This window comes from Mytilus edulis, unplaced genomic scaffold (genome assembly GCF_963676685.1).
Source record: "Mytilus edulis unplaced genomic scaffold, xbMytEdul2.2 SCAFFOLD_262, whole genome shotgun sequence".
NCBI classification, from domain to species: domain Eukaryota; kingdom Metazoa; phylum Mollusca; class Bivalvia; order Mytilida; family Mytilidae; genus Mytilus; species Mytilus edulis.
In genome coordinates, this window is record NW_027268642.1 from 12,823 (window position 1) to 31,354 (window position 18,532).

Below are 18,532 nucleotides of genomic sequence, written 5' to 3' on the forward strand. Positions count from 1 at the left end.
TTATATTCCTTTGAACTATGAGTCTATGTTTAATTTCATAAAGTCAATATGTTGATTGTCTACCTTTAAACACAGGGTTATAATTATATCTTATAAATATAGTTTTTTTATTGAATTTTAAATCGTTACAAAATCAGTAATGTACTAGATACCTCGTATTTTTCAATAGTTTATCAAAGACATTTATGTATATCTATAATTTCTTTTATTTGTTTTGAAATATTTAAAATTAATATATAACAATATAAAGAATTATTTTGTTATCTTATAAATATTTTTTTTGTTATCTGTAAGTATTCATACTGTGTTTATACTAAAAAAATAAACATGGTTAAATCTACCTTCATCATCACTAACTTTCTTAGAGCGGAGAGACAAACTGATCTGTATCACAGATCACAGGCACTTACAGAATAAAACTTTCCTTTGAAATATTCTGAAACAAGTGAATATGTCACAGAAAAAGCATCTTCCCAGTATTCATGAAATTGCTCTCTGTTAAAGCCATATCCGGGAAATTATTAAAAAAACCCACTTTTTTCCTACTTTTTGAGGTACAATTAGTACAATTTTTTTTAATGATAAATTTTCGTTACAAGTGTATTTGTACATAAAACAGTATTTTGTTGCATCAATGTTTGTTACAAATGATTTTGAATTTATTATGTTATTAATTTTTTATGGCATTAATCGACAATTGATGCAATGAAACGTAGGCACAATTGCAGATTTTATATTATAGAATTTAATTACTTGTAACTTTTTTCCGGTGAAAAACATTAATTGTGCTGTCAAGAATACACTGTTTCAAGTTGTGGTATGCATCAAAAACTGTCCAACAGCATTTGTCATTCTACCCGTAAAGGCATTTGTTTCTAAGATCGGTATGGTGTATACATACCATTATGCCAGAACTCAAATGAAGCATTAAGCTGATGTAACTTATCTGCTTTACTCGATCCCTTAAGACAAATACATTAAAGAAGTGTAATAACGCCTAACACAAACACAAAACAGTACACCATAGTCACCATTTTATTCCAGAAGCTTCTAACTGATGCCGAATGCTAGAGTGTAAAATTGTAATTGGGACCTACCCAAAACAATTACAACTTTTATGAAAAAGACTATAAATGAAAACAGAACTATATCATCTTCCTATAATGATTGAATGTTAGGAAAATTGACCAGAGTTATCTTACTTTAATCACAGAGAGGGGAAAGCAAACAATTTTTAATTTAAGCCTAATTAACATTAAAACAATTTTCCATTAACAAATAAAGTTACCTTATTGAAATATAAGGACTTTGTTAGCTAAATCTATCAATTTTATTAGATATTATGATTTTTTATGACAATAGAGAAACATGCTATTAGATGGAAGGGAAATATTGTTGAGGGAAACACTTTCATGTTTTGAATCTTTTTATAAAATTTCAGGTTTGAAAATAAATGCTTCAAAGACAAAAGCACTATGGGTTGGAAGTAAAAAATATTCTGATCTTATTTTATGTCCTGACTTAAAACTTCATTGGTCACATTCAAATTTTAAACTTTTGGGGATTGAATTTTCTTTAGATTTAAGCTGTATCACAGAAATTAATTTTGCTAAGAAAATTAAAGAGGTCTCTGCAATTCTGAAGAGCTGGCAACATCAAAAACTCACATTATTAGGAAAAATTACAGTAATTAAAAAGTTGGTCCATTTATTGACTGCATTACCAAACCTATCACACTCCAGGTTAACAGAACTCACTTCATTATTTTGTGATTTCATATGGAATGGAAAACCAGACAGAATTAAGCGAAACACACTTTATTGGTGATTTATCACAAGGTGGACTTTTAAATATGGTACATCTTCATTCATTTAATATCTATTTGAAAATTAGTTGGATAAAAAGACTGCTGGCAAACCCTAGCGGTGGCTGGCAGCAGTTGTTACTGGCAGACCTTATGCAGTATGGGGGTGAAAGGGTTTTAAATCTTCAGAAAGAAAAGCTGATTGAGATTTCTAAAAGATGTAAAAATTCTTTCTGGAAGGATGTTTTACTATGCTTTTCCGCTGCAAAACCTATTACTGAGATTTCTGTCAGTGACATTTTATCCTTAGATATTTTGAACTTTTCTTCTTTGGATGATTTCCCATATTACATTCAATGGGAAAAGGAGGGTGTGCAGTCAGTAAGTGACCTTATTAATCGTGAAAATATGATTTTTTATAAATTTGAGCAATTTCAAGAAAAAGTACAAACCTACAATTTTATTAAATATTATGGTTTGATATAAAAAAAATCCCTAACACTATGAGAAAATGCCTTAAAGAAAACTGTCTAAATCAAGATTTAAATAAGTCTAACACTGGTGATACTTTCTTAAAAAAATTGTGTGTAATGTGAAAGCCAAATTTGTATATAAAAACTTAGTAGATGAAGTTAATCAACTACCAACAATCAAATTTTGAAATGGGAAGAACTGTTAGTTATTGATACTACAGAATGGTCAGGGTATTTCATGATAACAAAAAAGTCTTGTAGAGATGCTTATTTAAGAACCTTTAAATATAAATTTTTGCATAGAATTATAGCAACTAATACCTTTTTGTACAAAATCAAATTAAAAGATACCAAGTTATGTACTTTTTGTAAACTTGGAGAAGAAACCATTGAACACTTGTTTTTTGAATGCCCAATAACTTTTCAATTGTGGCAGTCTTTTTCCAATATTGTGAAACTTTTTTTTGTAAATTTTGATCTCAACAAAGAGAATGTGTTTCTTGGTTGCAAACATGAAAGTTTATTATTGAATCTGCTAATCATAATTACAAAGAATTATATATACAAATGTAAATTAAATGAAACAAAACCAAATATGATTGAGTTAAAGAATAAAATAAAGAAATACCAATTTCTTGAAAATCATATTGCAAAGAAAAATGATAAAGTCAAAGTTTGTGAAAAATTTGGTCTCCTTTACATGTAATATTTAACTAAGTGTTGTTTTTCATATTATCTATGTTTAGTTCAGAGAAAAGAAATAGTTTATAAATTATGAGCAAAGGAGTATGTTCGATAAGGTCCTAAAATGGCCCACTTTTTTAGTGTAAATTTCAAACTCGGATTTATTGACCAATATCACGATAAATTATAGCTAATACATTGACTAGATAGGATATAAGCCATTTTGTTTAAAATTTTACGTTTCTGCGTTTCATTATGACGTCACAAGTTGTACTCATATTGATTTTTCACGAAAAAATCAATGAAAATGGGGAAATTTCCAAAGATTATTTGACAGGAAACATAGAGCGCATACGTCGACAACAAAGATCTTTTAAAATAATGTTTGTGAAGACATTTAACATGTCTTATTTGAATATTAAGCTTGTCGACGCCTGCGCTCTATGTTTCCTGGTCCTTTATTTGGTTGAAATCCCGCTGATTTTGTCAAATTTCACCAAAATCCCTTATCTTGACCGTTTTGGAATGTAAAAATCGTTCTGTTAGAATTAAACTTTGACAAAAACAGCTCTGTTTAACTTTTTCACATGTCTTTAAGGCAACTTAAAACAATTATTGTCTTGTAACCATGAACTTTATAATTGGGGCCAAATATGGCACTTACCGAACTTACTCCTTTATTTCTTTAAAAAAATAGCATTAAAAAGTAAGTCATGATACATATTGTAGCAAAACAAGATGAGTGAAAGTATTAGTGTTGTATGTGAGTAAGTCAGAGAGAGGAGAGATAAATCAAATACAATTTATATGTAACCTAAAATATTGTAAAAAAATTAATTAGTCAGAGATCCATTTGGTATATTGCTATTTTTTTCTTCTTCTGTATTTACCCCGTGATACCATTGTCAGGTGGTAGTGTAATGGGGTGTGTAAAATCCTGACTATTGAAAAACAAATAAAAGATTAAAAAAAAAACCATTGTTGGGTTGATGTTTAGACGAGTTGTATATATATATATGTTACAGGGAATTTGTGAAATCAGGGATTTTGTGAAATCAGGGATTTTGTAAAATCACTGAAATTTCAGGAAATTTGTAAAATCACTGAACTAATTAGTGATTTTATAAAATCCCTGATTTTGACTAGTGATTTTACAAAATCCCTGAAATAATTACAATCTTGTTTACAGATTCACTGATTAAATTCAGGGAATTTCTAAAATAATTTTATTCATTTTTATTAAGAATTTCTGTGAAAAAGCCTACAACAGTAACACTCAATAAGTTTGAGGTTAATCTAGCCTTTATTTTAATATCAAGTGAGCTGTTTGACACACTGTAGAATAATTAATGGCTCAGACACAGATGTCTTTAAATCAAAAACAAACATACACACAAAAAGTTACTTCAAATAATTGAGGTAAATTTAAAATGCAACATATGAAACTCGTGGGAAAATATGATATCACTACCTTGTTTGAAAGAAAGTTGCTGTTTCTTATAGTTTTTTTCTTCTGTAATTACTGTAAAAATAAAACCAATTATAATTTTTTTTTAAATCTAATATAGAGATGGAAAATTAGGTTGATTGCTGTCATAATAGAAGAAAAACACATATGTTAGATATAAAAAATTGAGTGGGTTAGGGTATGTGATCCAGTGGCAAATATTACATTCATATCAGAGCAAGATCATCTTATTGTTGCATGAAATTTGATATATAAAAAGCAAATAAGTGTTGTATTATTAATTTGATGCCTACAAAATAACATTTATATTAAAAAAAAATAATAATAAAGACAACAGAAAATATAGGTAAGAATAATTTGTTTTGTATACTTGCACATGTTTATGAATAGGTTCTCACCAAGCAAAAAAAAATGTACTTACTTTGGTCATATATCAGATACATATATTCTATCACAAAGTGATATAACTTTGAATAAGTTTTTAAACTTTCTCTCTTAACTTTTTAATAATGTAGGAATGGAGTTCTTCATTACGGAGATTTGATAAAATCGTTAAATAACGCTATTCATCAGAGGAAGATGTTTTAAAAATATAATGTATGTCTTGAAGACAAGTACAGCATTATTCAGAAAATTCACATATCAAAAGGTCCTGGTGGTAGGGACGAAATGGTATTAAAAGTATGCAAATAGAAAGTGTGCAAATGTTTCTTACAAAGCTTTAGAACTTTACAAGGAACTATGAGAGGAATGCTAACTAAGAAAAACGTAGAGCTGCTACAGTAAACTAAAGGCATTGTCGTTAAGTATAAAATAAGCAAAGACAAGTTGATTTTGATTCAGATATGCATCGAAAAGCAGATAATTTTGTAACAGTAGATGTCACCCAAACTTGTCATGCTAAAAAAAGTAATAACAGTGGTCTAAATATCCGTTTATATGCTTTTTTAGTCATTATCATTATACATTAGTGCTAGCTCATAGTGTTTATTAACGAAAATATGTCAAAATCATAAGGGATCAGTAGTCTTTTTTTAATTGAAAAAAAACCATTTCTAATAGCAAGTTTTACTTAATTGTAATCAGGGATTTTACAAAATCCCTAGCTCTATTTTCAGTGATTTTGTAAAATCCCTAACAATTTCAGGGATTTTACAAAACCACTGGAACTGTTAGTGATTTTACAAAATCACTGATTAGTCCAGTGATTTTACAAAATCCCTGATTTTACAAATTCCCTGTAACATATATATATTGAGAGCCCAGGTGGTCTTGTGGTCTAGTGGGACGGCTTCAGGGCAGGCGATTTGGTGTCACGATATCACAGTAGCATGGGTTCGAATCCCGGCGAGGGAAGAACCAAAAATTTGCGAAAGCAAATTTACAGATCTAACATTGTTGGGTTGATGTTTAGACGAGTTGTATATATATATATATATATATATATGTATATATATATGTATATATATATATATATATATATATGTATATATATATCGGATCTGGTGTACAAAAAAATATTGACACCTCATGTTTGTGGCATAACATCTTGGCCACAAGTTTATTGTTTTCTGTTTAGTATTAAATTTATATTAAGATCAATTTTGTTACATCTTGTGATTAATTTAATTTAGCAATCACTAATAGCAGTCAGCAGGGTTAAAGAACATCAGTTGTTCACCCTGTTAGTCAAATGCGTTTTGTTTAAATATACTTTTTCACTTTTTTAGTCTTTTGGAAAATGTTGTTTGTGCTGTATTTAGACCCTTCTACAACGAAATTTGTTTTACATGCACACATATAAAAATTGCAGTTTTTATCCAATGCAATCATAGCTTTGAACATGGTTTTCCATTTAGACTTGTTAATATCTTTTCGTTTGGGCTTGTATCATATTTTTCCTCCGGTTTATATGATCCCTTCATCCTATATAGACTCTTAAAATTCAAAAATCTATCTCAAATTGAGGGTAAATTATATGGCCTTCCAAATACCGTTTCGATCCCTTACATCACTGAAGAGACATTTATTGTCGAAATCCGGATCTGGTGTACAAAAAAATATTGACACCTCATGTTTGTGGCATAACATCGTGGCCACAAGTTTATTGTTTTCTGTTTTAGAAGTATTAAATTTATATTAAGATCCATTTTGTTACATCCTGTAATCAATTTTATTTGGCAATCCCCAATGGCTGAGTGAGAAAGCAGGGTTAAAGAACAACAGTTGTTTGACCTGTTAGTCAAATGCGTTTTATTTAAATATACTTTTTCACTTTTTTGGTCTTTTGGAAAATGTAGTTTGTGCTGTATTTAGACCCTTCTACAACGTAATTTGTTTTACATGCACTTGTATAAAAATTGCAGTTTTTACCCAACGCAATCTTAGCTTTGAACATGGTTTTCAATTTAGACTTGTTTATATCTTTTCGTTTTGGCTTGTATCATATTTTCCCTCTGGTTTATATGATCAGTTCATCCTATATAGACTCTTAAAATTCAAGAGTCTGTCTCAAATTGAGGGTAAATTATATGGCCTTCCAAATACCGTTTCGATCCCTAACATCACTGAAGAGACATTTATTGTCGAAATCCGGATCTGGTGTACAAAAAAATATTGACACCTCATGTTTGTGGCATAACATCTTGGCCACAAATTTGTTGTTTTCTGTTTAGTATTAAATTTATATTACGATCCATTTCGTTACATCTTGTGATAAATTTTATTTAGCAATCGCCAATGGCAGTCAGCAGGATAAAAGAACATCAGTTGTTCGACCTGTTAGTCTAATGTGTTTTGTTTAAATATACTTTTTCACTTTTTTGGTCTTTTGGAAAATGTAGTTTGTGCTGTATTTAGACCCTTCTACAACGAAATTAAATTTGTTTTACATAAATGTTTTAAATTTTGTTGTAGAAGGGTCTAAAAACAGCACAAACAACATTTTCCAAAAGACCAAAAAAGTGAAAAAGTATTTATATATATATCGTTAGATTGATTTTCTAGGCACTTTATTTATAGTACACCTATGTTATTACAGAAAAAATATGCCTGTAATAACTAAAGGGTGTTATTACAGCTTCTCTACATCACTCCAAAGCATTTGCTCAGACATACATCATGCTTAATTAAAATGCATTTTAATTTATTGTATGAAATAATCATCAGAGCAAGTAATGAGGTTCTGCACAAGCTTCCCATTAATTCCCAAGTGTGTCATATAATAAGATACATGTCTTTAATAACTATACCTTTTGCTTCCATCATGTACATAACCCTTTCATATTTATTTAATGAAGCTATGTTAATGAAAAAAATCATGAAATTGTGGGCAAGGCAACACCATCATTGGATCTGTTTAGAAATATCAAGTTTTGTCAATGATTTAGTATTCAAAGACTATAGATATGAAATTCTAACATTCAATTCTCTTTGAAATATCAGTTACTTTTGTAGTAAGATATCTTCTTATTTTTAAGAGACTATTGATTTTAATTTACAGATTGCCCTGACTGGTGTAACATTTTTACCTACAGATGATACAGCTCCTACTAAGCAAGAACTTCTTGTTGCACGTAAGTTATTACATAACTATAGTATTGCTTTATTCATTTCTCAGAGTACTGTTACTGACACTTAATTTTGTATCCTCTTTTTGAGGATATAAGTATAATAAAGACCAGCAATGTACCATACATTGTTTGCTTAGCTACCAAGGTTATGTTTACATGTATGTTACAAGGGGTACTTTGTATATCATTTGACTGCTTTCATAGATGCAGAATGCAAGATGGTACTGATTCTGTTAGCCCATGATTCTTTTTGATAAAAAAATGAACATACTAGTATACATGATATTTATTAGTATGTGTAAACAAGTGACAATTCTATGATAGATCCAACTGTTGGAACACCATTGGAGTTTATACATGTAGATGCATAACTACTCCAAATATAACCACAACAACTATGACAATGTTAAATCTGCAAAATTTTGTTCATCCTTTGCAACTCATCAGACGTGTATATATGAATTATATATATATGGATTTAAATCATAAGAAACCTCCAATTAAAAAAATAATGTATATGTTTTTTTTATAACTCAATGGATAGTTTTCATTATAAAACTTATGTACATATACTTTTTTCTGAAGAAAATTCTTTAAATTTGTTCATATATTTGAAAAAGTTTACTTCATTTTAATTGCTTCCTTTCCAGGAAGCAATTCCCCGACATATTTTCCGTATGCAAAGTGACCTCAGTGTGACCCATCTTGTAAAAATCTGATGATCGCAATACGCATGGATGTCCTTAAAATAAACTATTATCTGATTGTATATGTTAAACATGTGCTCAATATTCATGCTTTTTATACGACCGCAAATTTTGAAAAAATTTTCGTCGTATATTGCTATCACGTTGGCGTCGGCGTCGTCGTCGTCGTCGTCCGGCGTCCGAATACTTTTAGTTTTCGCACTCTAACTTTAGTAAAAGTGAATAGAAATCGATGAAATTTTAACACAAGGTTTATGACCACAAAAGGAAGGTTGGGATTGATTTTGGGAGTTTTGGTTCCAACATTTTAGGAATTAGGGCCCAAAAAGGGCCCAAATGAGCATTTTCTCGGTTTTAGCACTATAACTTTAGTTTAAGTGAATTGAAATCTATGAAATTTTGACACAAGGTTTATGACCACAAAAAGAAGGTTGGGATTGATTTTGGGAGTTTTGGTTCCAACAGTTTAGGTATTAGGGGCCAAAAAAGGGCCCAAATAAGCATTATTCTTGGTTTTCGCACAATAACTTTAGTATAAGTAAATAGATATCAGTGAAATTTAAACACAAGGTTTATGACCATAAAAGGAAGGTTGGGTTTGAGTTTTGGTCCTAACAGTTTAGGAATAAGGGGCCCAAAGGGTCCAAAATTGAACTTTGTTTCATCAAAAATTGAATAATTGGGGTTCTTTGATATGCTAAATCTAACTGTGTATGTAGATTCTTAATTTTTGGTCCTGTTTTCAAATTGGTCTACATTAAGGTCCAAAGGGTCCAAAATTAATAGTTTGATTTTAACAAAAATTGAATCCTTGGGGTTCTTTAATATGTTGAATCTAAAAATGTACTTAGATTTTTGATTATTGGCCCAGTTTTCAAGTTGGTCCAAATCGGGGTCCAAAATTAAACTTTGTTTGATTTCATCAAAAATTGAATAATTGGGGTTCCTTGATATGCCAAATCTAACTGTGTATGTAGATTCTTAATTTTTGGCCCCGTTTTCAAATTGGTCTACATTAAAGTCCAAAGGGTCCAAAATTAAACTTTGTTTGATTTTAACAAAAATTGAATTCTTGGGCTTTTTTGATATGCTGAATCTAAACATGTACTTAGATTTTTGTTTATGGGCCCAGTTTTCAAGTTGGTTCAAATCGGGATCCAAAATTATTATATTAAGTATTGTGCAATAGCAAGAAATTTTTAATTGCACAGTATTCAGCAATAGCAAGAAATCTTCAATTGCACAGTATTGTGCAATAGCAAGAAATTTTCAATTGCTCAGTATTGCGCAATAGCAAGAAATCTTCAATTGCACAGTATTGTGCAATAGCAAATATTTTCAATTGCAGAGTATTGCGCAATAGCCAGAAATATCTAATTGCACAATATTGTGCAATAGCAAGAAATTTTCAATTGATTGGAGTTATCTTTCTTTGTCCAGAATAGTAGTTGAGTCAACTTAAATCATTGTTTTATACAATATACAATGTATATTCACTTTTACTACCAACTGATAAATTAAAACAATCTTTACCATTCAGTGATAACAAGCACCTTTTGTTACATTTTAATATTTTATGATGTATTTAAATGAGTAGTTATTGTTGCAAACTCCATCAGAAATTTGAATTGAGATCAGTTTTGGAAAAAGGGAAAGAGGGATGTGAAATAAAAAAAGGGGGGGGGGAATTTTTCTCATTTCAGATTTCATAAATAAAAAGAAAATTTCTTCAAACATTTTTTTGAGAGGATTAATATTCAACAGCATAGTGAATTGCTCAACTTCATTAGACCACATTCATTCTGTGTCAGAAACCTATGCTGTGTCAACTATTTAATCACAATCCAAATTTAGAGCTGTATCCAGCTTGAATGTTGTGTCCATACTTGCCCCAACCGTTCAGGGTTCAACCTCTGCGGTCGTATAAAGCTGCACCCTGGGGAGCATTTGGTTAGAGTTTTTTGTCAATTTTTTTTTTAAATAGGAATATATATAATGTTGAAAATTTTGTCAGAAATAAACTTTTATTAAAGTTTGAATTTAGTGTTTTCTACATTCAACAGATTGAAAATATAATAAATACAAACTCACATGCAGGTTTTTAAATGTTAAACATGTTATTTCCATCTAATTTAGCAGATAAATTTTTTACTCAGGTAAATTAATCAATATGTGATAGATTTACCTTGGAAGAAATTTAAAGGTCCCAGTGAATAAAATATACTGAACAGATATATCATGTTAAGGAGGGGTATTTGCGAAAAATACCAGTCGAGAGAATGTTAAATTTCACGAGCCGTAAGGCAAGGGAAATTCATTCTCAAGACTGGTATTTTTCGCAAATACCCCTCAATGACATGATATATCTGTTTAATTACACCGAATGTTAATGTACTAAAACTCATTGATGATCATGACGTTACAAGCGTCCAGTCGGATAGAGTATTTTTTGGCAAATACCACGGCAGAGAGGGTAAAAAAGGCATATCCTTTTAGCAAATACCCTGGCGGCATTAAAAATGAACGATATTCATTTGATAACAGTAAATTGGTGAAAAATACACTGGGTATTAACCAATCAAAACCCCGGATTCTTACATAAGGTGTAATTAAGAGAACAATACCTGTTGTATTTGTTCAATGGGACAAATGAACTGCCAAAAGTTTAAATGGACAGGTAACTATCAGGTGAATCTATGGTAAGGTAAAATTGGGTTTGTAATACATGTAATAACAGATTGAGGATTTTAGCCTATCAATAACAGCAGGTTGTTGCCACAATTTTGATTTCTTACATGTATTGGTTCAAGTCCAAGTTCAGTTTCAAATACAATGTGCCCAACAAAGAAAATATAGATGTGCACCCATATTATTATTATACCAGTAAGCATAATCTTCTTTCACAATTATTTTCATTACTCTTCAATTTAGGTGACATTTTAGAAATAGGAGCACAATGGGCAATAGCTAAAAAAGATACCACAGCATTTGAAAGATATATGGCACAGCTTAAGTGTTACTACATGGATTATAAGTAAGTAAACTATTTTGAATCAATGAAGTATAGCCCAAGCATCCTCAACAGTTTTATACAGATTTAGACAAAGTGAGGCAAATTGTAGTGGACCCTCTGAGTTGAAGTGTACTGAATGGTTAACATGACAGCAGTAACTACAATACCATAAATTGGGAAATTTTGGCCTCGGGATATTTTGACAGTTTTCTCTTGAAAATCATGTGTTTTATTTTGGTGCTTTCATGGATTTTTCTAGCATTCCACAGGGTCCGGTATTCGGACCCATTCCCAACGGCAAAAACCCTACATTTTTCCCAATTTTGGCAGCAAAATTCCCAAATGATCACAAAATTCATTTTAATCTTTATTATTCATGACAGAGATGTTTATTTTATTCAACCGCTAGCTTTATGTAAAAAAATCGCCAACAAGTAATGTGTAAATCCAAGTTGAAACATATTGAATGAAAACAACATTGACAAACAATGGCTGCCATAAATAAATGAACAGGGAATAAACTAAAACCAGGTCAGATCCGGAAACGGACAAGTATATAAATCCGGGTTTGTCAATCAAATACAGTAAATAAAAAATGAAAAGAAATCAAACACGTGACAGCTATCATAGCAACACTAAAATTGAAAACTAAAAGAAAATAGAAACAGGATATATTTTATACAGAACTTAAAATATTTTATTTCACAAATTTTCATGTCATAATCAAAAAAATGTAACAATCCTTTAAGAAGTTGGAACTCATTATTTAGATACTGAAATGCCATGTTGTTATATTTAAAAAACAAAGAAGGTGTAGTCCTTACTTTATTTTCACCAACATCTGGTATATTGGTTGTTTTTCCCAATTTCATTGAAAACCGCGTTAAAAAATTCCCTGAACTGGCCAGGGTCCTTTTTCCCAAAATACCCAGATAAACCCCTGGCTTTGTCCAATTGATATTTTTATAATTTTGGACGAACAGTAGTGAGCAAGCTCATTCATATTTGCCTTTATTTACCAGTTAATTAACTTTCTCAGACTAGAAACACAACCAGGTATTTAAGATATTATAACATTAAATGTTTTCCCAAACAATTAATATTACGATATTGTCATAAATCAATCAATTTTTAGTGTTTATTTTATTTTCGTGTGTTTAATTTTGGCATTTTCATTAATTGGAGGCCTCAAATAAACCAAAATAAAACTACAACCAAAATAACCCAATTTACGGTATAGTGGTGAGACCCGTGGTGAGTGCATCAGACTACAAGCTTAAAGGTTCCTGGTTCCATCCCTGGATACTGGAAGAAAATTTCAGGGACCATAATGTTTGCTCACCCTTGACACCATTTGCAGTATGGTCTTGAGGAACAATGGAAGTCCGTCAGAAGAGGAAGATAATTGGCTGACCCGTGTTAAGAGAGAGCAATATTTCTTGCACGTAAAAGACACCTTTGTAGATTTCGAAAAAAGAGCAGGCTAATGCTGCTACAAGGTAGCACTCCCACCAGCAAAGGGGAGAGGAATTGATATAAGTTGCATTATGGGTATATAGTTATTCCAGATAACTTCTCCTACAGTTTGAATGCTAGGAAGCTTTCAACTTTGCTGGCTGTTTGTACATATTAAAGGTGTGTGCATGTGATTTTGATTTTTGTTGATATTTGTCCTTTTGGTAATAAAGGAAGAAAAAAAATGGAGAAAGTTAGGGATGCAAAGGGTAGAACAGATCTTTGCAGTTTAAAATCTATAATTAAGTCATACATACTTCAATTAGTAATTTATATTTATTGCAACGTAAGGTATCAAACTCTCTGTATCTGATTACGGTACCATTGCCAGTAAAACAGCATTTGGTTCTGCAATTATGTATTTCCTGCAAAAATTAATTATTGGTACAAATGTAATTGATAATTCCCACATTATCAGTGGGCAAAGAAAATCAAAAATTAATTTAATTTGAATTCTTCTACTTGCAAGATCAATATTATTAAAGAAGCATTCACAAACCACACACGAATACCAAAACACCCTACAATTTGTGAGTAGTTCTCTTTCAAATAAAATGAAAATTTGTTTATAATAACTTAACCCTCCCCCTATACCTCTAGCCAATGCAGAAAAGTAAAAGCATAACAATACGCACATTAAATTCAGTTCAAGAGAAGTCCGAGTCTGATGTCAGAAGATGTAACCAAAGAAAATAAACAAAATGACAATAATACATAAATAACATCAGACTACTAGCAGTTAACTGACATGCCAGCTCCAGACTTCAATTAAACTGATTTAAAGATTATGTCTTCATCATATGAATATCAAGCACAATCCTTCCCGTGAGGGGTTTAGTATCATACCATCATAACATATATGAGAAAAACATAACCTGTGTCCAGAGTTGGGGTAATTGTAATTGTAATCATTAATCAGCTGTAATTGATTACAATTTTTCAAGTAATCATTGTAATTATTAATCAGACTAAAATCTGATTACATGTAATTTAATTTAATCAATTACTTTTCAAAATACCCTGTAATCCTGATTATTGATACCCAGGAAAAATAAATGAATCCACAGTAACTTAAAATTTGAAGATCCTGTTATAAAAATACATTTCTTATCTAGGTCTGTCACTGCAAGTTTTTCACATTTTACACAATTCATTGCATTGCAATCGACTATAATATTTAACCATTCACGATTTTTCCCCCAGGGTTTTTGATATTCACATTTCCTTTTGTCAATCTCATAAAACTCTATTCTGATCTTCCTTTTGAATGTCTCTAATTTTATTTGTTTTGTCTGGGGGTTTAAATCCTTTGAAAAATTTGCATATTTTGTATTGTTATGAAGGAAGCTTACCTGAGATATAAAATTAACTTGATCAATTGATATACTTTTAAGTATCCCAAATGCAGTATAATTGATTTCGCAGGTAATTTTTTTGTAAATAAACCATGATTAATGCAATCAGGGATTTTTATCGATAAGTTTCTTCTAGTCTGACGGACCACCAGCTAAACAAAATCTACTTGTCCGACGCAATTTCTACTGGTTCTCGGACCACCAGACCAGCGCTAATTTTGACCCCTGAAGAAGTCGCACAATTCACCATGTTAAAGGTGACTTGTATCATTATTGTTTGGGTGTTATGCATTTATAAAATTAACAAGATAAAATTAATTATACAATTCCAAGAAAGTAGTCAGACGGTAGGATCCTAGTGGCACAAGAAACTTCAAAGGTCAAACTAGCATTCATAGACAGTGACTAGGTTCCACTCTTTGTGCTTTAATTTATTAGAGTGTTATTTATGTGTGTTATATATCTATACTATTAACCCTTTAGCCCCCAATCCCGCCTGTAGGCGTGATGGCGACAACCATTCTTTGATGGCCTGTATGACCCTCCATACTTTTTTTGAACTGCCCCAGTTGAACTGTCATGATAGCTTGGACTTCAACCAAGCAATTCATGGTCCATAAACTCTCCTCAGATGTCTGTTCATGGAAATATGGCACTTTGAAAGCTGTTTAAGAGTTCAAAATCGGAAAAACATGAAAAGTAGCCAAAATCAGGTGGGGTGGGCATCTTCTGATGGCCACTACATAACTGGATGTGACTGTAGGTATAAACTATTATCATAAATGCATGCATAGATGGTACAGGAACACAACGAGGTATAATATGGCCAATAGGAATCTAGTCTGTAAAATCTAGGTCACTGTTTTGCCAAAAATCAGTAAAAACGGTCATTTAGGCAGACCTTAGTTGACAATAATAATTCCCCAGCAAGACACTCAAGTCCCACATACTCCCAGTTAGCATGAATGGACTGCTGTAACTATAGGGTAATACCCTAATGACAAAGAAACACAATGTTGTCAATGTTCACCTCTCAAGGTCGTTTTAAAATCAGAAAATAGACAGAAAATTACCATTTTTAAGTGGGGGTGGGTTCAAACCCAGAAATCTCTTGGGGGCGAATGAGTTAAAGAGAAGACCTCATTTTGTGTGTCGCTTCTCTTGCTTCCACATAAATTAATCATCATGCCTCTGTGTCCTCAAAAAATAAAAAATAACAAACTTTGGAAAAAAGGGAGAGGGCTTATGTCCTGTCTCCAAGTACCTATGACTTTTGATACCTTTTATGAAATTCTCCAGACATAAAATCTTTTACAAAAATTCATCCTACAACAGTTAACATACTACCTTTATCAACCAAGTTCTAAATGCCGGGGATTTTGCGGGTGCGTTCTAGTTTTCATACGACGTATAATGGTATGATGTTGTCGTTGTCGACCTCGTCCAAAGACACATTTGGTGTCCGGACAATAACTTTAATTTGAGTGAATCAATCTCTATGAAATTTTTTATGAAGGTTCAATACCACAAAAAGAAGTTTGGGATTAATTTTGGGACAAGCGTTTTAGAAAAAGGGGCCCAAAACAAGCATTTTTCTACTTTCAGGATATATCCTCTTGTGTATAATAATTCCATTTTCTCTTAAATTGTACCACAATGTTTTATAACACAGGTAGAAGGATTGGATTGATTTTGGGGGTTATGGTCCAAAGGAATTTGGGGCAAAAAAAAGGGGCCAAAATAAGCATTTTTGTAGTTTCCAGTCAATAACTTGTCTGGACAATAACTTTTGTTTAAGTTAATGAATCTCTATGAAATTTATTAAGAAGGTTCAATACAACAAAAGGAGGGTTGGAATTGATTTTGGGGATGATAGCTAGTCTAACGCGTAATGGAATAAGGGGCCCAAAACAAGCATTTTTCTACTTACAGGATATCAGCTTGTGTATAAGTATTTCAATTGCTCTGAAATTGTACCACAATGTTTTATACCACAGGTTTGGATTGATTTTGGGGGTTATGATGCAAAAGGTGTAGGAATTTGGGGCCAAAAAAGAGCCCAAATAAACATTTTTGTAGTTTTCAGTCAATAACTTGTGTTTAGTGTATTTACCTCTCTGAAATTATACTACAAGTTTCCATACCACAAAGGGATGGTTATGGAGGTTATGGTTCAAATAAGTTAGCAATTGGTTAAGGGCAAAAAAGGGGGAAAACAAGGGGTTTTTTGGTTAAAGGACAATTTAGACAATTTAAAAGCAGTGTAAGGGAGGTAAGACAATTCCATTTAAAGAATACTGTTATATATATGTTTGATTAACTCCCTTTAATACACTGCTTGAAAGTTATGTATTAAGAAATGATGATTGTCTTGAGATGATTAGCTGTACATTTATATTGAGACATGTTAGAAGTTACCATTAAATAATATTGATTTTAACCATGACTGTATGTCATTTTATATTTTGATATTTTATGATTTATTAAAATGAGTAGGTATTTTTGCAAACTCTTTTTGAGGGGATTAATATGCAACAGCTGGTTCATTAGTCCACATTCATTCTGTGTCAGAAACTTATGCTGTGTCAACTATTTAATCACAATCCAAATTCAGAGCTGTATCAAGCTTTAATGTTGTGTCCATACGGATACTTGCCCCAACTTTCAGGGTTGAACATCTGCGGTCATATAAAGCTGCGCCCTGTGGAGCATCCGGTTTTATAAAGCCTTGACCACACACACTTGTACCACATTTTATTCTATCAAACATATACCCTACTGTAAATTGTACATAACTGATGGTACAAAAATCGAGGCAAGTATCTTGTCAAACAGCTCTGAAAGCCCATTACAGCTTTTAATAGGGTAAATTAAATATGAAATTATCCTGATAAATGTGATACAAAAAACAGAGATAGAGGTAACAAGATATTTTTAGAACCATAAATAACAATTTTTCGAATGGGGGCTTTGCCAATTTGTTCCCTCCATTACATAGGGGCTTCATTAGGCGCCCCTCCCCACCAAAAAAAACCCTGCTTGTCTCTTCCTGAGGCCTAGTTATCGCACATAGCCTTTCGGAATAACTCCTCCTACAGTGAACCATAAACTTTTGCTTTCTCATGCTCTATGTATAATTGTACTCACAGAAAGCTTGTTTATAACTTGCCAATCTGGCAAGCACATTGGGTCACTGCAGCTTAATCATTAAAATTACCTCAATTTGTCAATGTAATTGAACATCATCAAATATTGAACTGTCTAATTCATTTTCTTTTAACTTGTACATGTTGATTTTCAAAGGTACCTTGTTTTTTTTTTCTCAGGGAAAATTTACCAGAATCAACATATAAGTATCAACTATTAGGCCTGAATTTACTTTGCTTGCTAGCACAGAACAGAGTTGCAGAATTTCACACAGTAAGTTCAAATATTTGACCTCATGATTAAATAAACAAATTTATGTATATTTAAAAACCAATTGTTCTCATTGTTCAGAGAACAATTGAAAGTCTTTCCACCCAAAAAAACATGTATTTTGATATGAAAGCATGCCGGGAGTGGAATTAATCTCATTCAAGTCTTGTTCAGTAACCATCTAATAACACGATTTAAAGCTCATCAATGACTTTTGGTGTAGCTATTAACCAACAAAAAATAGGTGATAGCCATGCAACTTTTAAATTTATAGGATTTATGTTTTAACGATTTTTGATACAAATTTTAGTAGTAAAAGTAAATCATATAAAAGAACATTTTTTATGATTTTTTTTCCCCTGACAAATACTTTAAACAAACATATGAAACTGACATGTTCGATGGTGCATTAAAAATTAAATTAAAAATACATGTTTGTATTCTGACCTTTTTGCCTCAGTCCAGTAAGCATTTTCAGCTTGCAATGTGGAAAAACAATCTGTATTGTTCATTCAGTGTATTCT

The 18,532-nt window shown here is 31.5% G+C and overlaps 1 protein-coding gene across 1 annotated transcript in view; it reads left to right on the forward strand.

Moving 5' to 3' along the window:
• Positions 1–18,532, forward strand: part of LOC139508164 (26S proteasome non-ATPase regulatory subunit 8-like) — a gene marked incomplete at its 3' end in the record, with an annotated part of 48,978 nt that overhangs the window by 12,362 nt on the left and 18,084 nt on the right. Inside the window, 3 exon segments of the mRNA XM_071295912.1 lie at positions 7,932–8,004; positions 11,640–11,742; positions 17,918–18,011. Coding sequence (XP_071152013.1) covers positions 7,932–8,004; positions 11,640–11,742; positions 17,918–18,011 — 270 coding nt within the window.